The sequence below is a fragment of the Dreissena polymorpha genome, chromosome 8 (genome assembly GCF_020536995.1).
Source record: "Dreissena polymorpha isolate Duluth1 chromosome 8, UMN_Dpol_1.0, whole genome shotgun sequence".
In the NCBI taxonomy this organism is placed as follows: Eukaryota; Metazoa; Mollusca; class Bivalvia; order Myida; family Dreissenidae; genus Dreissena; species Dreissena polymorpha.
The window spans coordinates 64,150,352-64,177,757 of record NC_068362.1 but is presented as its reverse complement, the minus strand read 5'-3'; the positions used below and the strand labels follow the sequence as shown (position 1 = coordinate 64,177,757).

The 27,406-nt window shown below is 35.3% G+C and overlaps 1 protein-coding gene across 1 annotated transcript; it reads right to left on the bottom strand.

The window, feature by feature from the left end:
* Window positions 1-527: 527 nt before the first annotated feature.
* Window positions 528-26,891, bottom strand: LOC127840588 (uncharacterized). Its single transcript, XM_052368998.1, has 6 exons — window positions 26,871-26,891; window positions 26,563-26,601; window positions 9,323-9,421; window positions 7,502-7,684; window positions 3,878-4,025; window positions 528-1,131 (listed from the first exon to the last, which is right to left on the bottom strand). Exons 1-6 carry the CDS (start codon window positions 26,889-26,891, stop codon window positions 899-901), a joined length of 723 nt encoding a protein of 240 aa, XP_052224958.1. The 3' UTR covers window positions 528-898.
* Between the last annotated feature and the right edge of the window lie 515 nt (window positions 26,892-27,406).

Sequence of the window (27,406 nt, the reverse complement as noted above, 5' to 3'; positions counted from 1 at the left end):
ACTGAGCTAGCTAGTCCGTTTGTCCAATTTTAAAACATTTTAGCTCTGTTGAGATTCATATGCAGTCGACAGGAAATATTGGTTCACGTTGAAGACGTTTATCCAACCTGCACTTCAATTTTAAGTAACTTTTTAATAACATAACAAAAGCTGCAATTTTTGTTTAATTAACTTTTGGACAGCATAACAACAGCATCAACTAACAAACAGAAACCAATATAACAGGTTTCCTAATAAAGCATCCGTGTTTGCTTCGATGCAAAACAGGTTTCCTTATAAAGCATCCGTGTTTGCTTCAATTCAAGTGTGTTTAACCTTTTTTGACCTACATATGTCTTAGAAAAAAGTCTGCTCATTTATATAATTAATAATACATATAAAATGCCTACAATGCCATTTCTTTAATCTACCCGGTAATAAAATACGCAACAATGAAGCACAAGTCAGTTCTTTTAGATAGTGAAATATCCACTGCTAAAGCATAAACAAAACAGTTTCCTCAGCAACAGATAAAGTCATAACTATAGCATACAAAATAGTGTGTGAGTGACAAATTGACGGTTTGTTCGGCTTTTAAAGCATGTATAGATAAAGAATAACAAAGTTAGATAAGATCAGTTAAACTATTCAAGAAATATCTAAAATTAAGAGTTTTAGTGCACTCATTCAAGGGAACGAGTAGACTCCTAAGGTGTTTCCAAAGGAAATCCTTTGTTCTATTCAAGAAATATTCACATCACAGTTGAAGCATGAGTCAACTCATTTCGCTTCTTCTGTAGATACTTTCTCAACTACGGAGCAGTGTCTGCATATAAAACTGAAATATTCACAGCCTCAGCATAATAAGACATCCCCTTATATAGCAACTGATACTTTCGCGGCCCATGAATCACCGTATTTATTCCGAGTTGCACTTGTACGCGCGAATAATGTCCCTGATAGGTGCCCGGCATACGGGACACTTGGCACCGCGGTCCATCAGGTGTCGCCCGCACGGGAAGCAAACACACATGTGACCGAATTGGTACAGCACAGAGTCGCTGTGATTGTCGAGGCAGATCAGACAGTGTGTGTCGTTCACAGGGCGGGACAGGGCTGCGGTTGCCGTGGGAAGTATTCCTGCAGTTCCGGCTATGGCACCTCCTATTAAAATTACAGATAATTCATCAAAACGTTTGATAATAATTAACTACCAATAAGGTTAAATTTATTTAAAAATACATAAGAGGAGGGACTTGAGGGCCCTTGGTCACTCACCTGAGACCAGAAGGAACTGAATTGCTCTGATAAACTTGTGCGAGTGTCCATAACCATTTTATAAAGCAGCCCAGATATCATTAGAACAAAATGTCCTGAGCAAGTTTCGTGATGATCGGGGGGGGGGATATGACTTTGAGAGTGTTATAAATATTGCAATCAAGATTTATAAGAAAAACTGTCCATCTTTACAAACAGGCAAATTTTGAAGCAAGACATTATTTGAAACAAACCATAGTACCACCATAAGATGTTACATGCAACTAAATACCAAACCTATGGACCTAGCTTTTCACTATTGATTTATCTATAAGGAAAACAAGTTACCAAATAACATTGACCCCAGAGTCGAGATTTGAGCGGACCTGGTAAATGACCATCATACAATGTTGTATGTCAAATATTACACCTCCAGGAATTGTCCTTTTAGAGAAGAATGCTCTTTTTTTTGCTATATAAGTTTATGTTAATTATGTGATCCCTGGTGAGAATCCACAGGCAGGATTAGAACAAAATAATTAGAAGACAACACGACAATATAACACCCATTACTACACCCCTGGTATTTGTAGTTTTGGAGAAAAGTTTTGAAGTTTTAATTTTATAAATATCATGTTTTACCTCTGGTGACCTATGTATACCTGAAAGATTTGAACACCTTTAAAAGAGGGTCACCCAATGATCATCCCTGTCAAGTGTTGGTTAACTCTGTCTAAGGAGGTTAAGTTGTTAAAAGAAAAAAACACTCTAACACAGGCAAATACTTACAAACAAAAACTATTCTTAAAGCTTCCTGAAAGCACTTAGGTAAGCTTAAACGTTTAGAAAATCATCCTTCAAATTTGTAGGAACTGCTCATGTTATGTATTAAGCAGGGTATTAAGTGTATTTAAAGACAAAGAAATCCATTATCCACACATACTGTTTCACAGGTTTCAAATTTGAAAATATTTTATATTAAAATGGAAATAATGAAGGGGACAAAATTGTATTGTATTCGGTTCCGGACAAAAGACACTTAAAGAAACACTTAAATGGACCTTTTCACAGATTTTGGCATGTTTTGAAGTTTGTCATTAAATGCTTTATATTGATAAATGTAAACATCGGATATAAAAAGCTCCAGTAAAAAATCAAGAATAAAATTTTAAAAAAGGAAAAAAAGTAGACCGCATCAGGGCTCGAACCAGTGACCCCCGGATTCCTGGAGTAAAAACCAATTAGACCGCTCGGCCATCCTGCCAAATATGTATGAATGACGTATTTTATACTTTATATAAGCAATCTTCGTATTTTCACAAAATTAAACGACAACAACACAACTCTCCAAATTATTCAATCGTTTCGCGTTGCAACGCTTTATAATTTTCAGGTTTTTAAATCGTCCAAAGATGCATATAATGGCTATATTAGACCATGTTAAATGTTCAGTATTACTGTTTCCTCACAAATATCATAACTAAAACGAAAATTCGCGAATCTGAAACGACTTTTTTCAATTTTGTCAATTTACCAAAACGTAAAAAAATCCATTTAAATTCCGATCAATTTAATAAAAAATATTAATTAGAGCTTTGTCACAAAAAACCCTGCACCACTCTATCAACGGCATGGCAGCCATGGAAATGATCAAGGGCACAAACTGGTCACTAAAGAATAAGAGCTTAACTGCACGTGAAAATAGTGTCTTGCACTTATACACAATACTGTGATGACATATTTTAAGTTCCAGTTGTGGAAAGGGTGTGCTCCACTAATATGTAAACCAACTGTGTGTCTCCATTTCATCAATGTCCAACTTTGTTTGCAGAGTCATACTTAATTAAATCCTAGCAACATTCACTAGAAAAGAATCAACATAACAAACTGTTCGGAAATATCAATACTATAATTTCTTATGTCACTTATATAGTGAACATTGTGAAAATGCAATTATCCATTTCAAGTCTCAATTGATTAGCCACGCACTTTACAAAAAGTATTCAAAACGTTGTTTTTTCAACATTTTATGAATGGTTCTGAGCCCCATTGCATTTGGAAAAAATCGATTTGTTTTCACTTAAAATGGAAAATTAGTGTTGCTTACGATTGCTAACAAATACTTAACAATTAGGAAGAAAATTGTTTTCAATATTAATCTTCATTAGCAACTGTTCTGAAATATCAATATCATAAGATCTTATGTCACTTTTATAGTCAACATTGTCAAAATGCAATTATCCATTTAAAAGTCTCAATTGGTTAGCCATGCACTTTGCAAAAAGCATTCAAAAGTGTTTTTTCCAATATTTTTATAATGGATCCGGGGCACATTGCATGTGGAAAAAAATCGAGTTGTTTTCAATTAAACTGGAAAAGTTGTGTTCCTTTGATTGCTAACAAATACTTAACAACTGAGATGAAGATTGTTGTCAATTATGGTTCAACTTATACAGCTGGAGAGGGAGATGAATTAGAGATTGACATGTATTTAATTTTTGTTGTTGAAATCACTTTAGGATTTGAGGCAGTCATGTAAAAAAATAATACTCTATTTGAGATCGGAAAAGGGGCCATATTCTGGCCCAAAATATGACCAAAAAACCACACTCTGTATGAAGAAACATATTTCACTACCCACCTGATGCAGCTCCGATGCCAGCAGCAACTTCCTGTCGGATTGACCTCTGGATGTCCATCTGAAGATCAAAGCTGTTCTTCATCATGTTCTTCATCTCTAGGAGTTGGGCCTTCAGAGCCGATATCTCTCTACTTAGGTGCAGGTTGGTCTGTAAGAGTAATTGATTAAATATCTATTCAAAACATGCCATGTAACACAACAGTTGCCTACTTTAATCATGCAAAACCATCACCACAATTGTTTTGTATCAGTTATGTGCCAAATAAGAAAAAGGGATTTAGTTTATACTGTAAAGCTGGTAGGTAAATGGCTCTTGCCTTTACATAAGCAAAAAAGAACACCCCCCCCCACCTTAAACAAACAAGAAGGCCTGAAAGGCCCAAAGTCGGTTACATGAGATAAAAAGATATTATTGGGACAAATCTTCTGACCAAGTTTCATGAAGATTGGAAAATAAATGTGCCCTCGAGAGTGTTAACAAGGTTTTACTAAAGCCATATAAGGAAAAATGCCCCACCCCCTGGCAGCCATGTTTTTCAACCAACCGGTATCAGTTTTGAACTCGTCCAAGATATTATTGGGATGAATCTTCTGACCAAGTTTCATGAAGATCGGACGGTAAATGTGGCCTCTAGAGTGTTAACAAGATGTTACTATAGCCACATAAGAAAAAAATCCCTGCCCCTTGGCAGCGATGTTTTTCAAGCAAACGTAACCATTTTCGAACTTATATCATTGAGACCAATCTTCTGACCTAATTTCATGAAGATTGGACAATAAATGTGGCCTCTAGATTGTTAACAAGGTTTTACTAATGCCATATATAGCCATTTAAGGCAAAATGCCCCGTCCCTGGTGGCCATGTTTTCAAAGCAACCAAAACCATTTTCGAACTCATCCAAGATATCATTGGGACAAATCTTCTGACCATGTTTCATGAAGATCGGAAAATAAATGTGACCTCCAGAGTGTTAACAAGGTTTAATATAGCCATATAAGGAAAAATACCCCGACCCCGTGGCGGCCATGTTGTTCAACCAACCGGCATAATTTCTTAACTTGTCCAAGATATTATTTAGATGAATCTTCTGACCAAGTTTCATGAAGATCGGACTATGAATGTGGCCTCTAGAGTGTTTTACTAGAGCCATATGTAGCCATATAAGGAAAAATGCCCCGCCCCTTGGCAGCCATGTTTTTCAAGCAAACGTAACCATTTTCAAACTTATCCAAGATATAAATAAGACCAATCTTCTGAGTAAATTTCATGAAGATTGGACAATAAAGTTGACCTCTAGAGAGTTGACAAGGTTTTACTAAAGCCATATATAGCCTGATAAGGAAAATTGCCCAGCCCCCTGGTGGTCATGGTTTTTAAGAATCCAAAACTATTTTCGAACTCGTCCAAGAAGATAGCATACGGACAAATCTTTTGACCATGTTTAATGAAGATCCGAAAATAAATGTGGCCTCTAAAGTGTTAACAATGTTTTACTTTTGCCATATGTTTTTTAACCAACGGGCATCATTTTTGTACTCGTCCACGATATAATTGGGATAAATCTTCAGACCAAGTTTCATGAAGATTGGAAATAAATGTGGCCTCTAGAGTGTTAACAAGATTTTACTATACATGTACATGTAGCCATATAAGGAAAAATGCCCCGCCCCTTGGCAGCCATGTTTTTCAAGCAAATATCATATTTCAACTCATCCAAAATATTATTAGAATTAATCTATTTTGACATAGGAACAAAATGAAATGACGTGCATAATGTCCATATTGCCATCTATTCATGTTCCAAGTTTCATGAACAAATATTAGGAACTTTTAAAGTTATCGCAGGATCCAGAAAAAAACACCATTTTCAGCACTATTTTTAGTCTATTTGTTGCCATAGCAACCACAATTTTTGAGGTAGAAACAAAATGAAATGACGTGCATAATGTCCATATAGCCATCTATCCATGTTGCAAGTTTCATGAAAAAACATTAAGAACTTTTAAAGTTATCGCAGGATCCAGAAAAAAAACACTATTTTCAGCACTATTTCTAGTCTATTTGTTGCCATAGCAACCACAATTTTTGACGAAGGAACAAAATGAAATGACGTACATAATGTCCATATTGCCGTCTATCCATGTTGCAAGTTTCATGAACAAAATATTAAGAACTTTTAAAGTTATTGCAGGATCCAGAAAAAACACCATTATCAGTACTATTTCTAGTCTATTTGTTGCCATAGCAACCACAATTTTTGACGTAGGAACAAAATGAAATGACGTTCATAATGTCCATATTGCCGTCTATCCATGTTGCACGTTTTATGACAAAAATATTAAAAACTTTTAAAGTTATCGCAGGATCCAGAAAAACACCATTATCAGCACTATTTCTAGTCTATTTGTTGCCATAGCAACAACAATTTTCGACGTAGGAACAAACTGACATGACGTGCATAATGTCCACATTGCCATCTATCCATGTTCCAAGTTTCATGAAAAAATATTAAGAACGTTTAAAGTTATCGCAGGATCCAGAAAAAACACCATTCTCAGCACTATTTCTAGTCTATTTGTTGCCATTGCAACCACAATTTTTAACGTAGGAACAAAATGAAATGACGTGCATAAGGTCCATATTGCCATCTATCCATGTTCCAATTTTCATGAAAAAATATTCAGAACTTTTAAAGTTATCGCAGGATCCAGAAAAGTGTGACGTACGGACGGACGGAGACAAAACCATAAGTCCCCTACGGTGAAACCAGTAGAGGACTAACAAGGCAAATATTGACGCCGCAAGACAGACGCCGGAAGCCGGACAAAATGCGATCACAAAAGCTCACCATGAGTACGTTGTGCTCAGGTGAGCTCATAAAAAATAATAGGGAAAACTTTCATGCAATATTACTAATTGGGGTATTTGATTTGCACGTGAAAGTTTTGTTTTAGGGTAAAATTGCATGAATTTCAATCTTTTTTTCTGAAAAGATGTAGCCTTAATTCAGCTACTCTTTACAAACCTGCAACCTTGATACACAATATGATTGAAATATTGGACAGGAGTAAAGAAGCCATAAATAAACAGCAATCGTCTTGTTTGTTTAGCAGTTTACATTTGCTTAACAATAACCTGTGTGTAAGGCACAGTCTATGCATCTAACAGTTACTTGTGTGTACGGCACAGTCTATGCAGCTAACAGTTACTCGTGTGTAAGGCACAGTCTATGCAGCTAATAGTAAACCGTGTGTAAGGAACAGTCTAGCATAACTATGCAGCTAACAGTTACCAGTGAGTAGGGCACAGCCCATCCTAAATATGCAGCTAACAGTTACCTGTATGTAAGGCACAGTATATCAATAAAATGCACATAAGTGCTACTTGTGTATAAGACACAGTCATTCCTCAATATGCAGCTAGCAGTTACCTGTATGTAAGGCACAGTATATCAATAATATGCACATAAGTGCTACTTGTGTGTAAGACATAGCCATTCCTTAATATGCAGCTAGCAGTTACCTGTATGTAAGGCAAATTATATCATTAATATGAACCTAACTAGAAGAAGTTTTACTTGTGTGTATGACACAGTCATTCCTCAATATGCAGCTAATAGTTACCTGTGTGTAAGGCACAGCGCTGGCACTGATACTGGTGACAAAAATGTTGTCCCAGCTGTTTTCTCCCTGGACGGGGATTCCAAGGCTGGAGAAGTCGTAATGTTGATGAGGCTGAGGCTGTCGAATGGATCTGATGAACTGCTCCACACTCTGTCCTTCTGTTCCAGTTGCGGCAAGTTGTTGCTACAAAAATACATTCCCAGTTTATTTGTTTGCAATACGCACACAGCATATGGTATTTTTTACTTCTTTAGCTAGGGTCATACATTAATATAAAAAATGCCAATATGTTTTGTGTCTTACTTTCATAAATAGAAGTTAAAATGTTAACAATCCGAGAGAATACTAGATAAGTTTACTATTTTCTAAACAATCAAGGTAAGTTTACTTAGCCAGAATCAGAAAACCTTAACCATTACATTGCCAAGTGGTTCAGATTTTTGTGCCAAGCAAATAACTGCATCTGTCTTAAACATCACTATCAACAGTGTTTGCTCTGTATAGCAAAGTTCATACAACCCGGTGTTATTTCATAATGCTGGCATCAAGATGCAATACTTTTATCTCTCGCACAGCCATTCCTATCTTAAGCGCTTTTACTTTCTTTGAAAACTGAAAGTTTGATTGTCCAGGCCTCCGATGTTGGAGGTTTTTCTCAGAGTTCTTGGAGATATTGACAATATAACATGATGTAAACTTGAACATTTGACTTTTCAAAGAGTGTTATAATGAATATTTGAAGCATGTGTATAGGTAAAAAAAGTCGTGCTTTCGCCCCATAAACACGTTTTTAGACGTCCTGTCAACTTTGAAGTATTAAGCTTTTCCGGATTCTTCAATGCATTTTCGAATGCTTCAATAACTGCAATTTTGGAGACACATGTACTGAGGTAAATATATGACGTAAATAACTGACAAAAGCAGGAACTGAGGCAAACATTAGGAGTAAATTACTCCCAAACACAGGTACCTGGTATAATGGCAAACATATGGAGTAATCAATCCAAACTTCATTTAATCCAAGAACTGGACCGATTGTCAGCAATAAATTCTAAGACATAAGTCTAAAAATAAAAAAATACTCTTTCAACTGCAATGTTCTAATAGTAAAATACAATTCAATGCGACAAAAATCTCAACACTTTTTAGTACAAAATTATTCATTTAGAATAATTAATTAATCTCATAAACAACATTTGTAGCCTGTTCATAAACAGACTCGTTTGTATTTTTCTTGGGTATACATTATTTCATGTTAAGTCTAAGAATAAGTTGTGTATACAGGCCCTGCTTTCTAGGACAAATTAACAGTCCTGCGGTTCTAAAATTGTTTCCATTGAAGCTTTGGTCTATAATCTTTATTCTTCAGACTAAGGATAGGTTGGTGAATACACAATCTGCTTTCTAGAACAGATTAACAGTCCTGCATTTCGTAAATTGTTTTCCACGTAACCCTTTCTATGTAGAACAATGACTTATTCCCCCATAATTACTTACTCTTACAGCCTGTTTCCCAATCGCAAAAAGTAACTTTTTTCCCGTAAATCTTACCGAAATTTGCTCCTCAAAAAGCCAAATTTGACCAATAAACTCAATAATTGATTATAGAGAGATTTTATTGCGAATCACTCTATAATATAAATTTTAAAAAGCAGTTAAACAAGAACTTATAAAAAATTGGAACACTTATATTTGTAATCATTTTGATAATGTTTCATGTTCTCCAATTTCATTATTTGTTTTGCTGTTTTATTGTCCAATCCAAAAGACACAGGCTGTAAAATATAAAGCAAAAGCAATTCCTGTCTAGGAAAGCTGTACCTGCACGTGAAGCTCGAGGATATTACGGAACTCTCCCTGCAGAGTAGAGGTGACCAGTCGGCGATATAGGAGCTCGCTGACTTCCTGTATGAGCTCCTCCTTAAACAATATTTAGATTTGCGATTTTTCTAATAACACAAGGCAAAAGTTTTAAACCAGAAAAAAAAACACACATGAGCCTTAAATGTTTGATTATGATTTTTTTTTTTGTAAAAAGGAAATTCTGTTCTGTTTTTTTTTGTATTAATTTTATGTCCACTGAAAAACCTTGGCCATTTTTCTTTTTGTTTTGTTCACAAGGCAAAGTTGAAAATCGGAAAAAACAAACTCAAATGAGCCTAAACTGTTGATTATGATTTTCAACTAGGCCATATATAACATGAAATTCTCTTATGTTTTTATTTTAGAATATATGGTCATAGGCAATGGCATATTTTTCTTAAATTCTCACCACTAAAAAAACCTGGAGTGACTTAATTGCGGACAGCTTAGATCCTGACCAGACTGCGCGATTGCGCAGGCTAGCCTGGAGCTATGTTGGTCGCATTTGACATAACAACTTTTTTGCATGATTCATGTCATACTTACACTGGTCCCGTAGGTATAGCAAGGCCTGGGGATGACACATGGTCATGTTGACAATTTTATATGCAATTCTAGGATTAAACCTTTCTAGCTATAACACGTACATATTTCGCGTAAAATAATGAGTTTTACCATTTAAATTTAACTTACAAGCCTGGCTGACTTGCACGGTAAATTCCTACACAGTAAGGCGTTTAAAGTATGCATGCGGAACAATTAAATCTGTCTAATTACAAAGTTGTCTTTAATTGTGGACATTTATTATGTAACGAGTTAACAATAATGATTGAAATACGTGTAGCTATAATAACAAACATGTACTATGTTACCTGTAAACCTTGTTGATTTTGACAGGTGATGCGCGTTCTTGATTATATATTCAACAAATTCGATTCAAACAAACATAACACCGAAATAAAATTATTGTATATTTGGTTAATTATATTGGACGCAACACTAATAAAGGGTTGAACTGTATTTAAAGCGTAAAACATTATAAGAACATGTCCAGGTGTTTTATGTACTTAACGCCGTTTGACATATTCAAATGTTCTCTTCTTTGTTTTATGACGGACGTACTTAGCAATTAAATTGATGTATTGCTTTGTTTACATATATATTTTATGTTATAACTACCGATAAATATAAAACATGACTATTATTGTTTCAATGTTTTAACTTTATTATTGTGTCACTCCGTGATCTGTTGCGAGAGCGAATCAAATAAAATGATGTTCTATGTTTAAACGTCTACATGTTGATTCTGTGGAAAATAAAATTTTCTCTTACAAAAAAACGACATTTATCAAATCATGCTTATTTATTGTATTCAACCTTAAATCATATATTCGAACTTACACTAACACAACAATGTAACTGTTATGGATTTTCAATTTAAATATACGTTCTGTTACACGCTCTTCGAAATTCCTTGGAGCCTCATCGCAAAGAAACGGAAACATCGCATGATTTATTAAAATTCACTTTTTTCCTACAAATGTATGCCTAATCTGAGAACATGCATGGTGAAATAAAACAAGTGTGAATGAGCAAAACATTAAATAAACAAATCAATTAATGCTATAACACTGAAACAATTGTATAAAACACCTTCATACAAAGATATTAAAGGTGATTAAAGTAAACATAAATTTGTAAACATGATTATAAATGATTGTTTCTTTCATACCAATTAAAGTTTTTAGTTCAAGTTACACATTGCCTTTTTCCGAATAATAATTTCAATGTATGTTATTTCTATTCGCAAACTGCAAATGAAGACAACTAACTAAACGTAATACGCTATACTGTTACTTTGCATTTGTAATGAATCTTTACATATATACTCTGTAATTCCTCTTTTCAGTGATTTAAGATACATACAGCATAATTAAAATATACATTCAGACATATAAACGTAAAGTCATATACTATAAATACACCTATTATTTACATCTGAATGCTATGTAAATTGAAATTCATTAAACGTCTGTTTGTTAAAACACGATTACCATGACGTAATACTCATAGGAATGAAAGTACATAAATGTCTGGTTGTCTCATCAGTTTGCCGCTGATAGAAATAATTTTTCTTTATCATTTGGATAAGTATCGGGGAGGATGTGGTAATCTCGAAGTAATATAAGTCAATGTGCACTCAGTCATTGACAGGAGGCGACGGCACGAAGGATACCGGGTAGGGTCGCTCATTCACGAAATAAGCTATTGATGACGCGTTTATGATGACTGCAAAGGCTTATCTGGCAAAGCACTTTAAGCAGATGAAGATGATTTCCCTAGGCAAGGCGGAACTTTTGTATTTATGTACACGGCTATTTCACGAGTACACATGACTTACGCTTGTGTACAGATTACGTGTCAGTTGTTAGTTATGTGATCAAGATTCATGTCTAACTTAGGGGTTATTTCACGTGTACACATGACTAAATCTTTTGCATAGATAACTTATCAGTCGTCACTTATGTGATCAAGATTCATGTAAATGGCTATTTCATGTTACACATGACTAACGCTTGTGCATAGATTACTTATCAGTCGTCAAGTATGTGATCAATATTCATGTAAATGGCTATTCCACGTGCACAATGAAAACCGCTTGTGAACAGATTACTTATCAGTCGTCAGATATGTAATCAATATTCATGTAAATGACTATGTCTCTTGTACACATGACTTACGCTTATCAGTTGTCAGTTATGTGATCAATATTCATGTAAATACACTTCAATACCGTTATTTCGAACACCGATAATCCGAAGTCACCGTTATTTCGAAGTTTTATTAGGGTCCCGATTTTGGTTTTTCTTTGTTAAATGTAAAATTTAATTGTTAATCCGAAGTTTGTTAAACCGAAGAAATCGTTATTTCGAAGTGATTCAGTCGGTCCCAACACTATAATTCGCACCTTATTATCAATCTTTAATCCGAAGTCAAAACTGCAAAATACTGAGCGTATTTTCACACCTTGTCGTGGCGCGTGAAAAGCCGATAATTACACCTTTGTCGTCTGTGCGAAAGCTGGTGTTCAGAGAGACATCGCGTATTAGTTTAAAAAAAGTGTATTCATTTCCGAAAATGTATTCATATGTTTGAATGTCTGATAATTTGTGCTATTCGTTATATTTTATATGTTCTGTAATTAGACAAAAATAAAAGCAAGAAAAAGAATCTTTTTATTCCTCCGTTTGTTACAAGTGGAAATCTATTGCTATATGACTAGTTTACGCTTTTAAGTAAGCGTGTAACCGAACCATGCGACTTCCACAACGTTCTATTTATACATAATCAAAGAAGTCTTCTGTAAAATGTTTATTTCGAATTATCGTTAATCCGAAGTTTTTTTAACGGTCCCGACGACTTCGAAATAACGGTGTTGAAGTGTAGCTATTTCTCGTGTACACATGACATACGCTTGTGTACAGATTACTTATCAGTCGTCAGTGTGATAAAGATTCATGTAATTGGCTATTTCAAGTGTACACATGACTAACGCATGTGTACAGATTACTTATCAGTCATCAGTTATGTGATCTAGATTCATGAAAAATGACTATTTTACGTGCACATCTGACTAACACTTGTGCACAGATTACTTGTAAAAGGCTGTTTCACGTGTACACATTACTTACGCTTGCGTACAGATTACTGGTCAGTCGTAAAAATAGTATCAGCAAAGCTACATGTATACAGTTGATTAATATACAACGGATGAAATATCTTAACTGAATATAACAGTTGCTTACTAACACAGTCAATTATTTTCAAGGAACCTGTAGCGGATTTATAATTTGGAATACAATTGAAATATATACCAAAACATATGTAATCAATACAAAACACAAATACATTTTTATGAATCTTATATGTATTTAAAAATATGCTAAAATTATTTTCAAAAGGTTATCCATTGTTCATTAATAGAGTTGTTTTTGTGTTTGTAAAATATACTCTGTGAAATGAAAAATGCAGTACTGCTTTGTAAAATATTTTGTTAAAAGTACATCATAAACATCGCTCTTTTTGTCTAAACGTTACAGGTTCTATAAATACTTATATGAGTACATTTCACCTTGTTAAACTTAATTGCTAAACTAATTGAACGCAGATGTGATGCTTGTAACTTTACATTTAGCGTCGCAAACAGGTTAACTTTACCTTTTTAATTAATGGCCAGCAAGCGTATCATCAACCTGACATATGAAAGGTTATTTTAAAGTTCATATCATTTATTTATTTAAAAGTGCATTGAATGATAAAAGTTAACAACGTTTCATCTGTCATATATTAATTTACTAATCACTCTCGATTTTATAAAACATGACATATTTCTTATTTTTTAATTCGTTTGGGATTGAAATGCCATAACATTGAAATAAAGCAATCCAACATGATGCAACTCGACACTGTTTGACAGTGCTGCGTTAGCGAGAAAAAGTGTTGCAAAGAAATACTATACTATAGCAGTCTCTTAAAGCCGTTCTCTGATATTAAATGTGCCTTGCTAGCTTAATGTCATGGCAGTTACAATGGGTAAAAGGCATGAACATATTTTACTTGAGCATATTTGTTTTTCCTTTGTTGTCGAGTTAGCGAATTTATTTCTTTATTTATTTATTCATTTTTGTCGATTTTTATTTATAAATGTATTGCTTTATTTATATATTAACTAAGGTATTTATCTATTTCCTTATTTATTATTTTTTGGGTTATTTTTTAGTTAGTTAGTTGTTAATTTAGTTAATATGTAAGTTAGTTAATTAGTTAGTTAGCTATTGACTTATTTATTTATGCATTCATTAATGTATTTGCTTTTTACTGCGTAATTGTTTGCTCAATTTATTTCTTTATTTAATGATTTTTTATTACTTTGTTATTTCATTATTTTTTCCTTTTTTATTGATCTATGCATTTATGTATGTATAATTCACAAAGCTTACACATTTGCACAGATACGTTAACATCAAATAAATTTTTAAACATGTGTACTCAATTTAAACAGAAATACAATAAAGTATCAGTTCAATGCATGCACGATGGTATTGCTCAGTAGTGTACCAAATGAATCATATATCTGTAAATCCGTTCGTGAACACTTGTGCAACACCCCTCAAACAAGCAAGATCGTTGTAATGCATCTTCGGAAAAACCCGCCATACACGGAGGAAAAAATAAACATATTTGAAGAGCTAGAATGTATATGCATAGCATTTATAGTGCACACAATTCGTTTTCAGTATGTTATTAAAAATCAAATTTCTAAAAAAAGTGAAACACATACGTTTTTATTTGTGTTGTCCGTTCCTAGTATGCTTATGATTGGACATCTTATTACAGGGGCTAATTTAAATAAGGGTGGCATATCTTAAAGTTGTTTAATTTATATATTGTTATATAAGTATGTGTTAATGGTGTATTTTTTTCAACACTAACACTTCAAGTTTTTCAGTGAGAGAAAAAAGGGGAAAAGGTACGTATTATTAATGTGTTTGACAAAATAGATCTGTCAACAACTCAAACAAATCTAAATAGTGTAACATAAAACACTATGCTTGCGAGTTCTAGCATGTGTATTCCTCAAATGAATACCCACACATAAATTCGTCGCGTGTTCAAACAGCTAGTTGATTGCAATTTAATCCTGGCGTTCATACATGTATTTGTGCTAAATGGATAAGACGACATAGCAAACAAGGTCACTTTCAAATGACCTTTCCCTTACACACAAACAGTATTTCGTTATGTAAAATCATAAGGCTTTAATCCTTACCGAAAGAACAGCAATTTTCAGAAGGACGATCTGATTATTGGAAGGTGATATAAACGTGCCATCTTTGAAGTTGTCATCGCATCCAGTCAGTGCATTGCACAGAAGCGTCGGACTAGAGATGATTAAAACGAGATTAGTTTCAGCTTGTGTCCCTTTTCCTGTTAAGACTTTCGTTTGTAATTGCAGAAATTAAACCTCATTCTTCGCGATGCTGATGGTATTGATGCTTGCACATCTCCTGTCAGGATCTCTTATGCAATCCGTCGACAAGCAATATCTTTCAACCGATCTGGCGTCTCCAGTCAAAGCCGTTACAAGGAGGGTCATACGCGATCTCCATACAGATGCTGCAAATGCACCTGACCATTTCCTTCGTAATGTCAGGTTCCAAGAAATGATACATACCTCGCTAGAGGTACATTAGTTACGAATAATTCTAGTAAAACTTTTTTTTTTAATTATATAGTGTCGTTCAAGTATATCATCTAACATTAGTAGAAATGTGAAAACATATTTTGGTATAATGCAAGAGATTTTTCGAAATTATTTTAGTTTCACAGTCTTAAACGTTAAGTTTCTTGTAATGAGAAAAGGTTTGTGTTTTGTTAATGGGAATCAACATGAATTTAGTTTTAAAAGCAAAAAAGCTATACCGTTTGCAGCCAAAACTCCTCATGCGCTAGTTTGCAACATTGAAAGCATGATTTCTGCCTTCATTTAAAACTTCTTGATACAAGTATAGTAAATGTATTTAATTGTTCCATTGACTTGAATGTGCTAATACCTAGGTAAATAGCTTTGCATATGTTTGTTTGCTCTCGTTTAAGGAGGAGATGAAACGACTTCAACATTGTTCCACATATAACTAACACGTCATTCAAACAGATAATATGTGAACCAGCAAACGCAAAATGCATCCAGGGAATAAATACAAACATTAATTGCAATAACTTTGGATATTGATTCAGGAATGAAACCTCTAAAAATTATTTCTAAAGAATGTACAAGCAATTAATTACAACACCAACATGTACGTGTCTCGAGCTTTGTGAAAAGAAACTTTTCCGTTTCATATGTGATCGTATAGAAACATTGAAAAAAATCAAGCAGGTTTGACTGTGGTGTAATTATAATGCGTGAAGTGTTTATGTTTGCGTTATACTTTTATATATGTGTCGTCGGTCCGCGAATAACATATATTCTATGCTTCTTTTTAACTTTCGCATTTCTTTTGTTGTCTTGTTTTGTATTGTGCTGTATTGTGCTGTTTTGTACTGTTTGGGATATCGGTCACTTGCCTTAAATAAAGGACCTACTAATTGTTGATAATAATCATTCAATACTACTCCAGCAGCTGGAGTTTCACTTCTTTATATTGTGTTTGATTTATTGTCAATTAATTACAAAAATGATTTATTGATGACTTATACTCATAATAATAAATATATTCTTATACTCATAATAATAAATATATTAATATTAATGCTTCATATAGCATGAATATTGTTCTTTTCACTCGTTGTGTTGTCGGCATATAGTACCACTTGCCCCAAAGTAGTTTACAAAAAGGTAAATTAAACCCTTATTAAAAGGCACACAAGAGAAACAAACCTTAGATGCGTACTAAGGTAAACATTTAAAGCGGAGGAACATACTATTAAGTAAAACATAAAAATACAGAAAGAAAACGATTTAACCCCAAGGCGGAGAATTCATAGAGGCGGTTGTTAATTGTAATCACACTAAATGGTGATGCAGCTGCCTATTTAAAATTAGGACAATAATTACCAATATCTATTTGAAATAGACAAAAGAGCTCATGTTATTCCATAAATTATAAGATTGAGAAATATCAAACGATATTTGGGTTAAACACAAGTAATTAAACTTAATGTTAAAACAATAAATATCTAAACAGAAAATAAATATTTCCAAAGGTGAACAATAGAATTAAAATTAAATTATGTGCAGAAAATATTATTTGTGTATTATCCTAGATGGTAATGAAAATGTCCTAGGCCAAACGGACTCGTACGTCTTGAAGTGAGAAACAACCACAATATGGTTAATGAACATGCCATAACTTGAATAATAATGTTAAAGACTTTTTTAATTGGCATAATGAGCGATAATACACATCACCATGGGAAACGGATGGTTTACACCGCTGCCCATGAAGTACGGAAGACGTCCGCAACTTAAAAACGCGGTAGCTTTCTATGAAGAGATATTAACGTAACCTTACAATTGCAGACAGGTATTATAGGGAAAATATATATATATATATTGTTTTTAATTTGTAAGCCTAGAATTAACAAACATGATACATTTGATTGTATGTGGTATTACAAAATAACAAGAATCAGACAGGAAAAAAGAGACTTGCAGGAAATTCCGATATAATAAGCTTTATACGGATTTACACAACTTTGGACAAAACTAATACAATCTGGAGCTGTTACAACCCTGACCAAGTTCATGCATCAACCGTAGTGTCAATCAAATAAAAATTGAAACGATGTGAGGTCATAAAATTGATATCTATGTGTAAGCTTATATTGTTCCTCCGAATTAGTGTTGTTGTTATTATTGGTCTTGCCATTTAGACGTAAGTCTATTGATTTGAATTTGTTTATAACAACTTTGGTCGGTGGCGCAAACCTAATGAAGAACACACGTGTGTTTGCGCTCGTCCTGCAACATTAACTTAGAGATTGAATCATGTGACTGGTGTGAAGCGATATAATGGAACTGAACGTTAGATGCAGTACGACTGGACGTCACTTCAGAAGCATATTGACTGGACATTAGCTGCTGTAAGACTGGACATTCGATTCAATGTGCCAAACATTTGTTGAAGTAAGCCCAGACATATGATGCAAGGTGTCTCGACATTACCAGTAATGACACCAAATATTTGCTACAATTAGGCTAAACATTTGCTGAAATTAGAACAGTCATTAGCTGCAAGATGTCTGTACATTACCTGCAATGAGACAAAACATTAACTTAAGTAAGGCATGACAACAGCTTCAATGTTTCTGGACATAGGCTGCAGTCAGAGCAGTCATTAGTTGCAATCTGCCAGGACATCAGCTGCAGTGAGACCAAATATTTGGGGAAGTTAGAACAGAAATTGGCTGCAAGGTGTCTGGAAATAAGCTGCAGTTCGACCAAACATTTGTTGAAGTATGACAAGACACTAGCTGCAATGGGTCCGGACATATGCTGCAGTGAGATCAAAAACAAGCTTCAATGTGTCAAGGCATTAGTTTCAGTGAGACCAAACATTAGCTGCAGTGTTACAGAACATAAGCCGGTGTGTGACCGGGCTAATGCCGCAGAATGACTTGGCTTTTGCTACAGAATGGCTGGGCTTGAAATGCCGTAGTCCTGGATCACCCTGGATGACGGAGCCCCAACTGCTATTTAACTGTACCTAATCGGCCTTGTGACTGGACTGAGCTGGAGAAAGGATGGCCTTAAGCGGTTGAGTGAGTAGATGGACTTTACCTTAGTGTGAATGAACTACAATTGCGGAACTTTGGCGTTAATGATAATGGTGCTAAGTATTATAAGTTAATATTGAAAGAAAACATTGATAAAGTATCACATACATAGTTCAAAAGCAAAACTCGCATGAGATTAAAAAACATGAAACTAATATATGTCGTAAACATGCACGATATTCTTTTCAAGGAAACGCGCTTTAATGTTAAATGGCTAAAAATGTATGACCAATTGAATACAATCCCTATTATCTCCTTCCTTGTAGTATTATTGTATGTATTTTTTGTGTTTCTTATGCGTTCAAGTTTCATATGATCATACTTATTTAAAGGTGGTTTGGCTGGAACGAAGAGTCAATTTATTGGACATAAGCTGCTGTAAGACTGGACATTCGATTCAATGTGCCAAACATTTGTTTAAGTTAGACCAGACATATGATGCAAGGTGTCTCGACATTACCTGTAATGACACCAAATATTTGCTACAATTAGGCTAGACATTTGCTGAAATTAGACCAATCATTAGCTGCAAGATGTCTGTACATTACCTGCAATGAAACAAAAAACATTAACTTAACTAAGGCAAAACATCAGCTTCGATGTTTCTGGACATAGGCCATGATCACCGTGGATGAAGGAGCCCCAACTGCAATTTAAATGTTCCTAATCGGCCTTGTGACTGGACTTAAGCTGGAGAAAGGATGGCCTTAAGCGGTTGTTCGAGTGGATGGACTTTACCTTAGAGTGAATGAACTGCAATTGCGGAACTTTGGCGTTAATGATAATGGTGCTAAGTATTATAAGTTAATATTGAAAGAATACATTGATAAAGTATAACATAAATAGTTCAAAAGCAAAACTCGCGTGAGATTAAAAAACATGAAACTAGTATATGTCGTAATCACGCACTATATTCTTTTCAAAGAAACGCGCTATGGTGTTTCAATGGCTAAAAATGTATGACCAATTGAATACAATCCCTATTATCTCCTACCTTGCAGTATTATTGCATGTATTTTTTGTGTTTCTTATGCGTTCAAATTTCATATGATTAGTTTCAGTGAGACCAAACATTAGCTGCAGTGTTACAGAACATAAGCCGGTGTGTGACCGGGCTTAAGCCCCGCAGAATGACTCGGCTTTTGCTTCAATAAGGCTGGGCTTGAAATGCCGTAGGCCTGGATCACCCTGGATGACGGTGCCCCAACTGCTATTTAACTGAAGCTAATCGGCCGTGTGACTGGACTTAAGCTGGAGAAAGGATGGCCTTAAGCGGTTGTGTGAATGGATGGACTTTACCTTAGAGTGAATAAACTGCAATTGCGGAACTTTGGCGTTAATGATAATGGTGCTAAGTATTATAAGTAAATATTGAGAAAATACATTGATAAAGTATCACATACATAGTTCAAAAGCAAAATTCGCGTGAGATTATATAACATGAAACAAATGTATGTCGTTAACACGCACTATATTCTTTTCAAGGAAACGCGCTATGATGTTTCAATGGCTAAATATGTATGGCCGATTGAATACAATCCCTATTATCTCCTTCCTTGTAGTATTATTGCATGTAATTTTTGTGTTTCTTATGCGTTCAAGTTTCATATGATCATACTTATTTAAAGGTGGTTTGGCTGAAACGAAGTATCAATATATTGTATTAGTTCTACGGGAAGTGCGAATTTCTATAATCAAGGTCATTAAAGTTTACCTGATGCCTTTTTACAATGTGACACGACATGACAATGGCAAGTGACATAATTAAGTCATGATTTTTTCCGTGTGTTTTTCCTCTACCAATTGACCATCTTCGTATACAACATACATGTAACATAATTTACACGTTTAACACTTAATTGGTATTTCTCTGTCTTAATATTGAGAGGAATTAAAACAAATGCATATTCTCTTTTTGCCCGCAGATTTAAATTTAGTTAAAACATTATATTGATAACAGTGTTATGTAAAAATGTTTTCTGAGCAAAATTGTTCGATACACGTCCCCACACACACCGACAACAACAGACAACTTAAATCGCAATTTTACAACTCAAATTCCCTCTTTTGGTATAACGCACGCGTTTAGACGTAGTGCATGTGTTTTCCAATCAATAAAATGTTAATAATACAACTTAATATTTTTCTGCTAAATATGTAACAAGGACGGCATTGTATAATTATACCATTAAATATTAAAAACATTTTTTTTAATATGAAAAATGAGTTTATACAAAACAAAACCAATACAATTTCCAAAGTAAATACACGCTAAACATTAATCATATGTTTGATGTCATATCAGATTGGCCATCGATACACTCCTTTAAGGTAATATTACGAATGTTTATACAACGCAATTTATTATATACAACACAAAAAACAAACAAACATAAAATGATGGAAACTGGGATAATGGTTTAGAACACCCTCAGCTGGACTGTAGTCCGAAATTACAATTCAAAATGAATTAAAAAGAATATGCTTTGAAAAACAAATACATCATTGAATTGTTGTATTAAATAGTCTCTTCATTACAATGTTATGTGGCATGATGAAAGTATAAATACTAGTTTCAGCATACTATTTCCAAGAAAAAAATACCTTAAAAAGGGCAGGGACAATCAAAATGGGTAAGGAACCTAAAATGGGTAGGGGAAATAAAACGAAAGGGGTAGAAGAAATAAAAAAAGGGTTACGGGAAATAAAAGGGGAAAGAGAAAAGAGCGAAACGTAGGTTTGGAGAAATAAAAGAGGGGTTGGGAAAATAAACTTGGGAAAATAAAGGGCGATGGGTAGGAACAATTACGGGGAGAGGGGTAGGGCAATTATTGAATTACAAATGTTGTTCATAAAGAAGCTGTTTAAAGTGTTGCTCTAGTTCATATAGCAGAGAACCATTTTTTTCACTCAGTCGGCAACGGATCGGTATTTCGACACATTTAGGAACTGAACAAAAAACAGTAATATATACATATCGTGATAACATATGCCATCGATAACATATAAACATGAAAATCGAAATGACTTCGCACCGTTCGCATTATCCGTATCACATACATTTTGTATGCGAAATAACATTGGTGTGACTTGGCTTAAGCTGCATTGTGACTGGGCTTAAGCTGCAGTGTGACGGGGCTTAAGCTGCATTGTGACTGGGCTTAAGCTGCAGTGTGACGGGGCTTAAGCTGCAGTGTGATCGGGCTTAAGCGGCAGTGTGACTGTGCTTAAGCTGCAGTGTGACTGTGCTTAAGCTGCAGTGTGACTGGGCTTAAGCTGCAGTGTGACTGGGCTTAAGCTGCAGTGTGACGGGGCTTAAGCTGCATTGTGACGGGGCTTAAGCGGCAGTGTGACTGTGCTTAAGCTGCAGTGTGACTGGAAAAAAGGCTGGCTAAAGCGGCAGTGTTAATGGACTTATATATACATTTCTACCATGGGCATCATAATTTCAACAGAATATGTCAGATGGGCGGGTAAAGAAAAGCTCAAGCCCTCAAGGCAACACAACAAGCAAAACCCTTAATCAATGAAACAAAGGTTATAGAGACTGTAATAGGAGATAACACTGTTATGAACGTCGGACGAATGTGGTAACCCGGATGAAGCATTTTTAGGAACATGGCTACTTTGCTAGGATGACACTGCTTTAAACACGTTAAGTATTTACACAATTCAGCGCGACTCACGTTTTACATAAATTAAATGAACTCAAAAAAGGCCAGACAAAAGTAATTGTTCCAAATGTGATCCTGTAATTCCATAGAAAATCTAAATATTCTCTCGATATTTAACGAGCAAAATGTTATGGGTTTAGCATATGTATATAAATTGAATGTTTTCCAACGCATGGATAAACGTTATGTAATATTGATCAAGATACATAAGACAGGAAATGCCATCGATAACATATAAACATGAAAATCGAAATGACTTCGCACCGTTCGCATTATCCGTATCACATACATTTTGTATGCGAAATAACATTGGTGTGACTGGGCTTAAGCTGCATTGTGACTGGGCTTAAGCTGCAGTGTGACGGGGCTTAAGCTGCAGTGTGATCGGGCTTAAGCGGCAGTGTGACTGTGCTTAAGCTGCAGTGTGACTGTGCTTAAGCTGCAGTGTGACTGGAAAAAGGCTGGCTAAAGCGGCAGTGTTAATGGACTTATTCTAAAGGGTGACTAGGCTTAAGCTGCAGTGTGACTTGACTTAAAGTGCAGTGTCTGAACTTTGGCTGAAATATGACTGGGCTTCAACTGCAGTGTAACTTTACCAAGCTGCAGTGTTACAGAACATAAGCATCCATGTTATTTATCTTAGCTACGGTTTGACTGGGTTCGAGCTACAGTGTGACTGGGCTTTATTTGCTGTGTTACTGGGCTTAAGCTGCAGTGTAACTGGGCTTAAGCTGCAGTGTGACTGGGCATAAGCTACAGTGTGATTAGACATAAGCTGTAGTATGACTGTTCTACCGCAGTGTGACTGAGCTTCAACTGCAGTTTGACTGGATTAAAGCTGAAGAGTGACTGGATTTAAGCTGCAGTGTGACTGTTCTACCGCAGTGTGACTGAGATTCAACTGCATTGTGACTGGACTTAAGCTGCAGTGTGACTGGACTTAAGCTGCAGTGTGACTGGGCTTAATCTGCAGTATGATTGGACTTAAGCTGCAGTGCGGCTGTACATTAGGTGTAGAGTGACTGGACTTAAGATCCAGTGTGAGTGATCTTAAACTACGGTGTGACATGAAGAAATCTTCAGTGTGACTGTACTTATAAGCGGTTGTGTAACTGGGCTTTAGCTGCAGTATAACTGGACTTAAACGCTTCCTTTTGACTGGGCATGAGTTGCAGTGTGAATGGGCTTAAGCTGCAGTGTAATTTGACTTTAATTGTTTTGTGACTTTGCTCAAACTACAGTGTGACTGGACTCAAGCTGCAGTGAGACTGTTCTACAGCAGTGTGACTGGACTTAAGCTGTGACTCGGCTTCAACTGAAGTGTGACCGGACTTCAACTTCAGTATGACTGAAAATTAGCTGATGATTGAAGAATGCTTTTATTATAAATCAGCTTAATATAATTAATATATAGTTTTGGAGCAAATGTATTTAATACGACCTCAATATAGTTCAACTGCTGTTTTTTTCGCCATACTGTTGGTTGAGTGGAATTGCCAACAATGAATGCATACCCATTGACATGAATACAATGTACGCAAAACTCGTGTTATGTTAAATTTCATAAAGACATTCCATACGGCAAATAATTACAATACACTTTCCAGTGTAACGCTTTATGACGATCCATTGGCTAGAAGGGACGACCTATCAAATACATCCCTGTCACCTATTTCTGTGTCATATTGTTGCAATATTATTTTATTCTTACGCGTTTAATGTGGAAAATATTTTTTTTTATTATAAGATGATTATGAGGTTACAGCTTACTGTATATGTTATCACGATACTAGGACACGTAACACGTACGTAATTTATTTGATGTTACTTGACATATTCTCGAAATGTGGAACACTATAAACAACACAAGGCGATGCGTTACGATAAGCCACGCTGTCACCCGTTAGTACATTTAATCACCTGACCAATTGCGTATACAATATATGACATAATATGCAACGCAAAATACTCCGTTAGTAAGTGCCTCCTTCATATAGACACGTTGAAAAACAAAGCATTTTCCATCTGTGTAAGTAGTAACAATGTTACATTTAAAAAATCATCAAGAAATAAGAAAACTGACAATTGCTTCGATACAAGTCGCCAGTGGGTAGCGGACTCACGCCCACAACAAATAGCTAACTTCAATTATAATTTAACAACGCAAAGTCTGCTTTCGATATTGCTCATGCGTTTAGACAGATTGCTTGTACTTTTCACTGAATATGTGTTAATAATACCAATTGATATTTTTCCCAATAAAAGTGTCAGTATGGCAATTTTGTATGATTATAATAACTTATATTTAATTAGTTTATAAAACAAATTGACTTTGTATTCGATTGCTAAAATAAATGCGCGCTTAATAATGATCATATGGTTGAAAATGTAACACCATATAAGTCGTCGATATACTTTTAAAAGATTTTACCCATTTCGTTCACAATACAGGGCAACGTAAACACAGAACCCTCAACAAACAAACGATTGAAACTGGGCTAACTGCTTGATTAGTGGATGGACATATTTTGAAAACAATTGGTTTAAAATGGTTTAGAACACACCGAACCTCAGATTTACAGAATTGCACTTAATTCTGAAAATAGATAACATGCATTGAATGACAATACATTCATTTATTTACTAATTTGTTTAATAGTATCCTAATAACATTATTCAGAGGCATGATACAAGTGTAATATTTGTAGTTATATGTCAACAGCATAACATTATTGAATGACGCATTTGCGTCATAAAGAAACGGTTTATCTCGGTCTGATATCAGAGAACCACATGATATTTCAACGCACTAAGTAACTAATTAAATCATTGAAGTAAACATTTCTAACACATGCATAAATTCAACAAAAGTCAACCCGATAGTATAATTGCAAATAAATAGGTACGTTTTTTACCACTCAATCGTTATTAACACTTGAATTCGCAGAAAACCGCGCCTTTTTAATTGCGAAGAAAAAACATCTACAACGATTAAACAATTTATAACATTCGCATTGGATACATGTATGTTACGTTTAAAACTGTAAACAATACGCATATAATCACAAAAATTCACGACAAACATTCGGCTAATATACCCCAATTTCCTACCAAAAGCTTCTTTGAAGTGTTTGAGAATAAAACTTTCAGCCAAAATGGCGGATCATGATCGGCGGCAACAAGGGGAAAACAGCTGCTTTGGGCAAACACGGGCAGCAACAGTGAGTACGAATTGCCTTAAACACAGTTGGATTACGAGATTACCTCCCTTGATCATATGCAGCCCATGCTGTGCCAAGGATTAGAAGGCATATCAATAAATTTGACAGTTGTCTAAACTTTCAAAACAAAGTAAGTACACTTGAAACTATAATTTGTGATCATCAGAGGCAAATGAAACGACTATGGTATAAACTCATAAACCTCAAAGCTAGTTGTCGATATAATAGTATTTTGATTAGTGTTATCTCGTAGGAAAGAGACGAAACCTGTTAACACAACTTTCTTTCGAGGAAAGTTCGAGATCGATCTCTGCACTCCCCCCCCCCCCGTTGATTAGTGTTATCTCGTAGGAAAGAGACGAAACCTGTTAACACAACTTTCTTTCGAGGAAAGTTCGAGATCGATCTCTGCACCCCCCCCCGCCCCCCACCCCCCCGCCCCCCTCTGTCCATCGATCACACAGTCTGTGAAAATTCATGCAAAATACTCAACCAGACCGATAATTATATACTGTTTAGACTTCCGTTACACTTAGAACTACCCTTCAGTTCTAGAAAGCTCCGTGGGACACATTTTCATGTCAACACAAACTATCCACACGAGATTGTTAACGAATGTGAGCACCCATTGCCACATTACAAACGCCTACACCAAGTACATACAACCAGCAAGGTGAGCATTGTACACCGAGCCAAAATTATCCAAGATGTCCGCGTTGCCGCCGATTCCTTCTCAAATTGGGATACCATCCTGCAAGGGAGCCGTATAACTAATATCATATTTTTGATAACGAACTCATAGTTTTCCCAAGCTAGAAATATACACCAAACCTATGCAAAATTAGCAAGGTCACGAGTTCCTCGTGTCCAATCAAACAACTCAAACAATGCTGTATCACGAGACAATATACAGAACACTGCATTCCCTATACATTAGCGCAGGAAACCGAAACTATACAATTACCATCACCTTCCCGGATGAGGAATTCTCGCGCATACGCACCTAGAAGGGAACCTCCAAACCACCGCCAGTAGGAAACGACCCAGCATCATTTCATAGCAGCCTCGAACAACGGCATTGGGACGAATCTGGATCCAGAAACACACCTAACCCGGGAAGCGCGTACTTGGCCTACGGGGCAAGATATTGTCCCTCTTACCTGAATAACAGGAACATAAAATTAGGATGTATACATAATAGTGGAATGGAAAAAAAAAGACAGTTGAGAGCTGAAAACAACAACACAATTTATATCTCTAAAACTCACGTACCGAATCAGACATCCTCGACATGTTCGTAAGCATCGTTCTAAAGATTACAAGAGAAAATCCAGAGGCATTGGCGTTTATGTAGTAGACAGTATTTCCACGCATGTTAAAGGTGCCTTTTCACAGATTTTGGCATGTATCGAATTGTGTCATTAAATGCTTTATATTGATAAATGTTAACATTGGATCTAAAAAGCTCCAGTAAAAATTGAAGAATAAAATTAACAAAAAGAAAAAAGTAACCCTCAACTGGACTCGAACCACTGACCCCTGGAGTCCTGGAGTAACAGCCTCCAACTTAGACTACTCGGCCACCCATGCTCATGCTATGAGGGATGTATTTTATCCTTTATATAAGAAATCCTCGTAGTTTCACAAAATATAACGACAACAACAGAACTCTCCAAATTATTCAATCGTTTCGCGTTTCATAGCTTTATAATTTTTAGGTTTTTAAATCATCAAACGATGCATAAAATGGCTCTTTTAGCATGGAAAATGTAAAGTATTACTGTTTCCTCAATATGATAACTAAAACG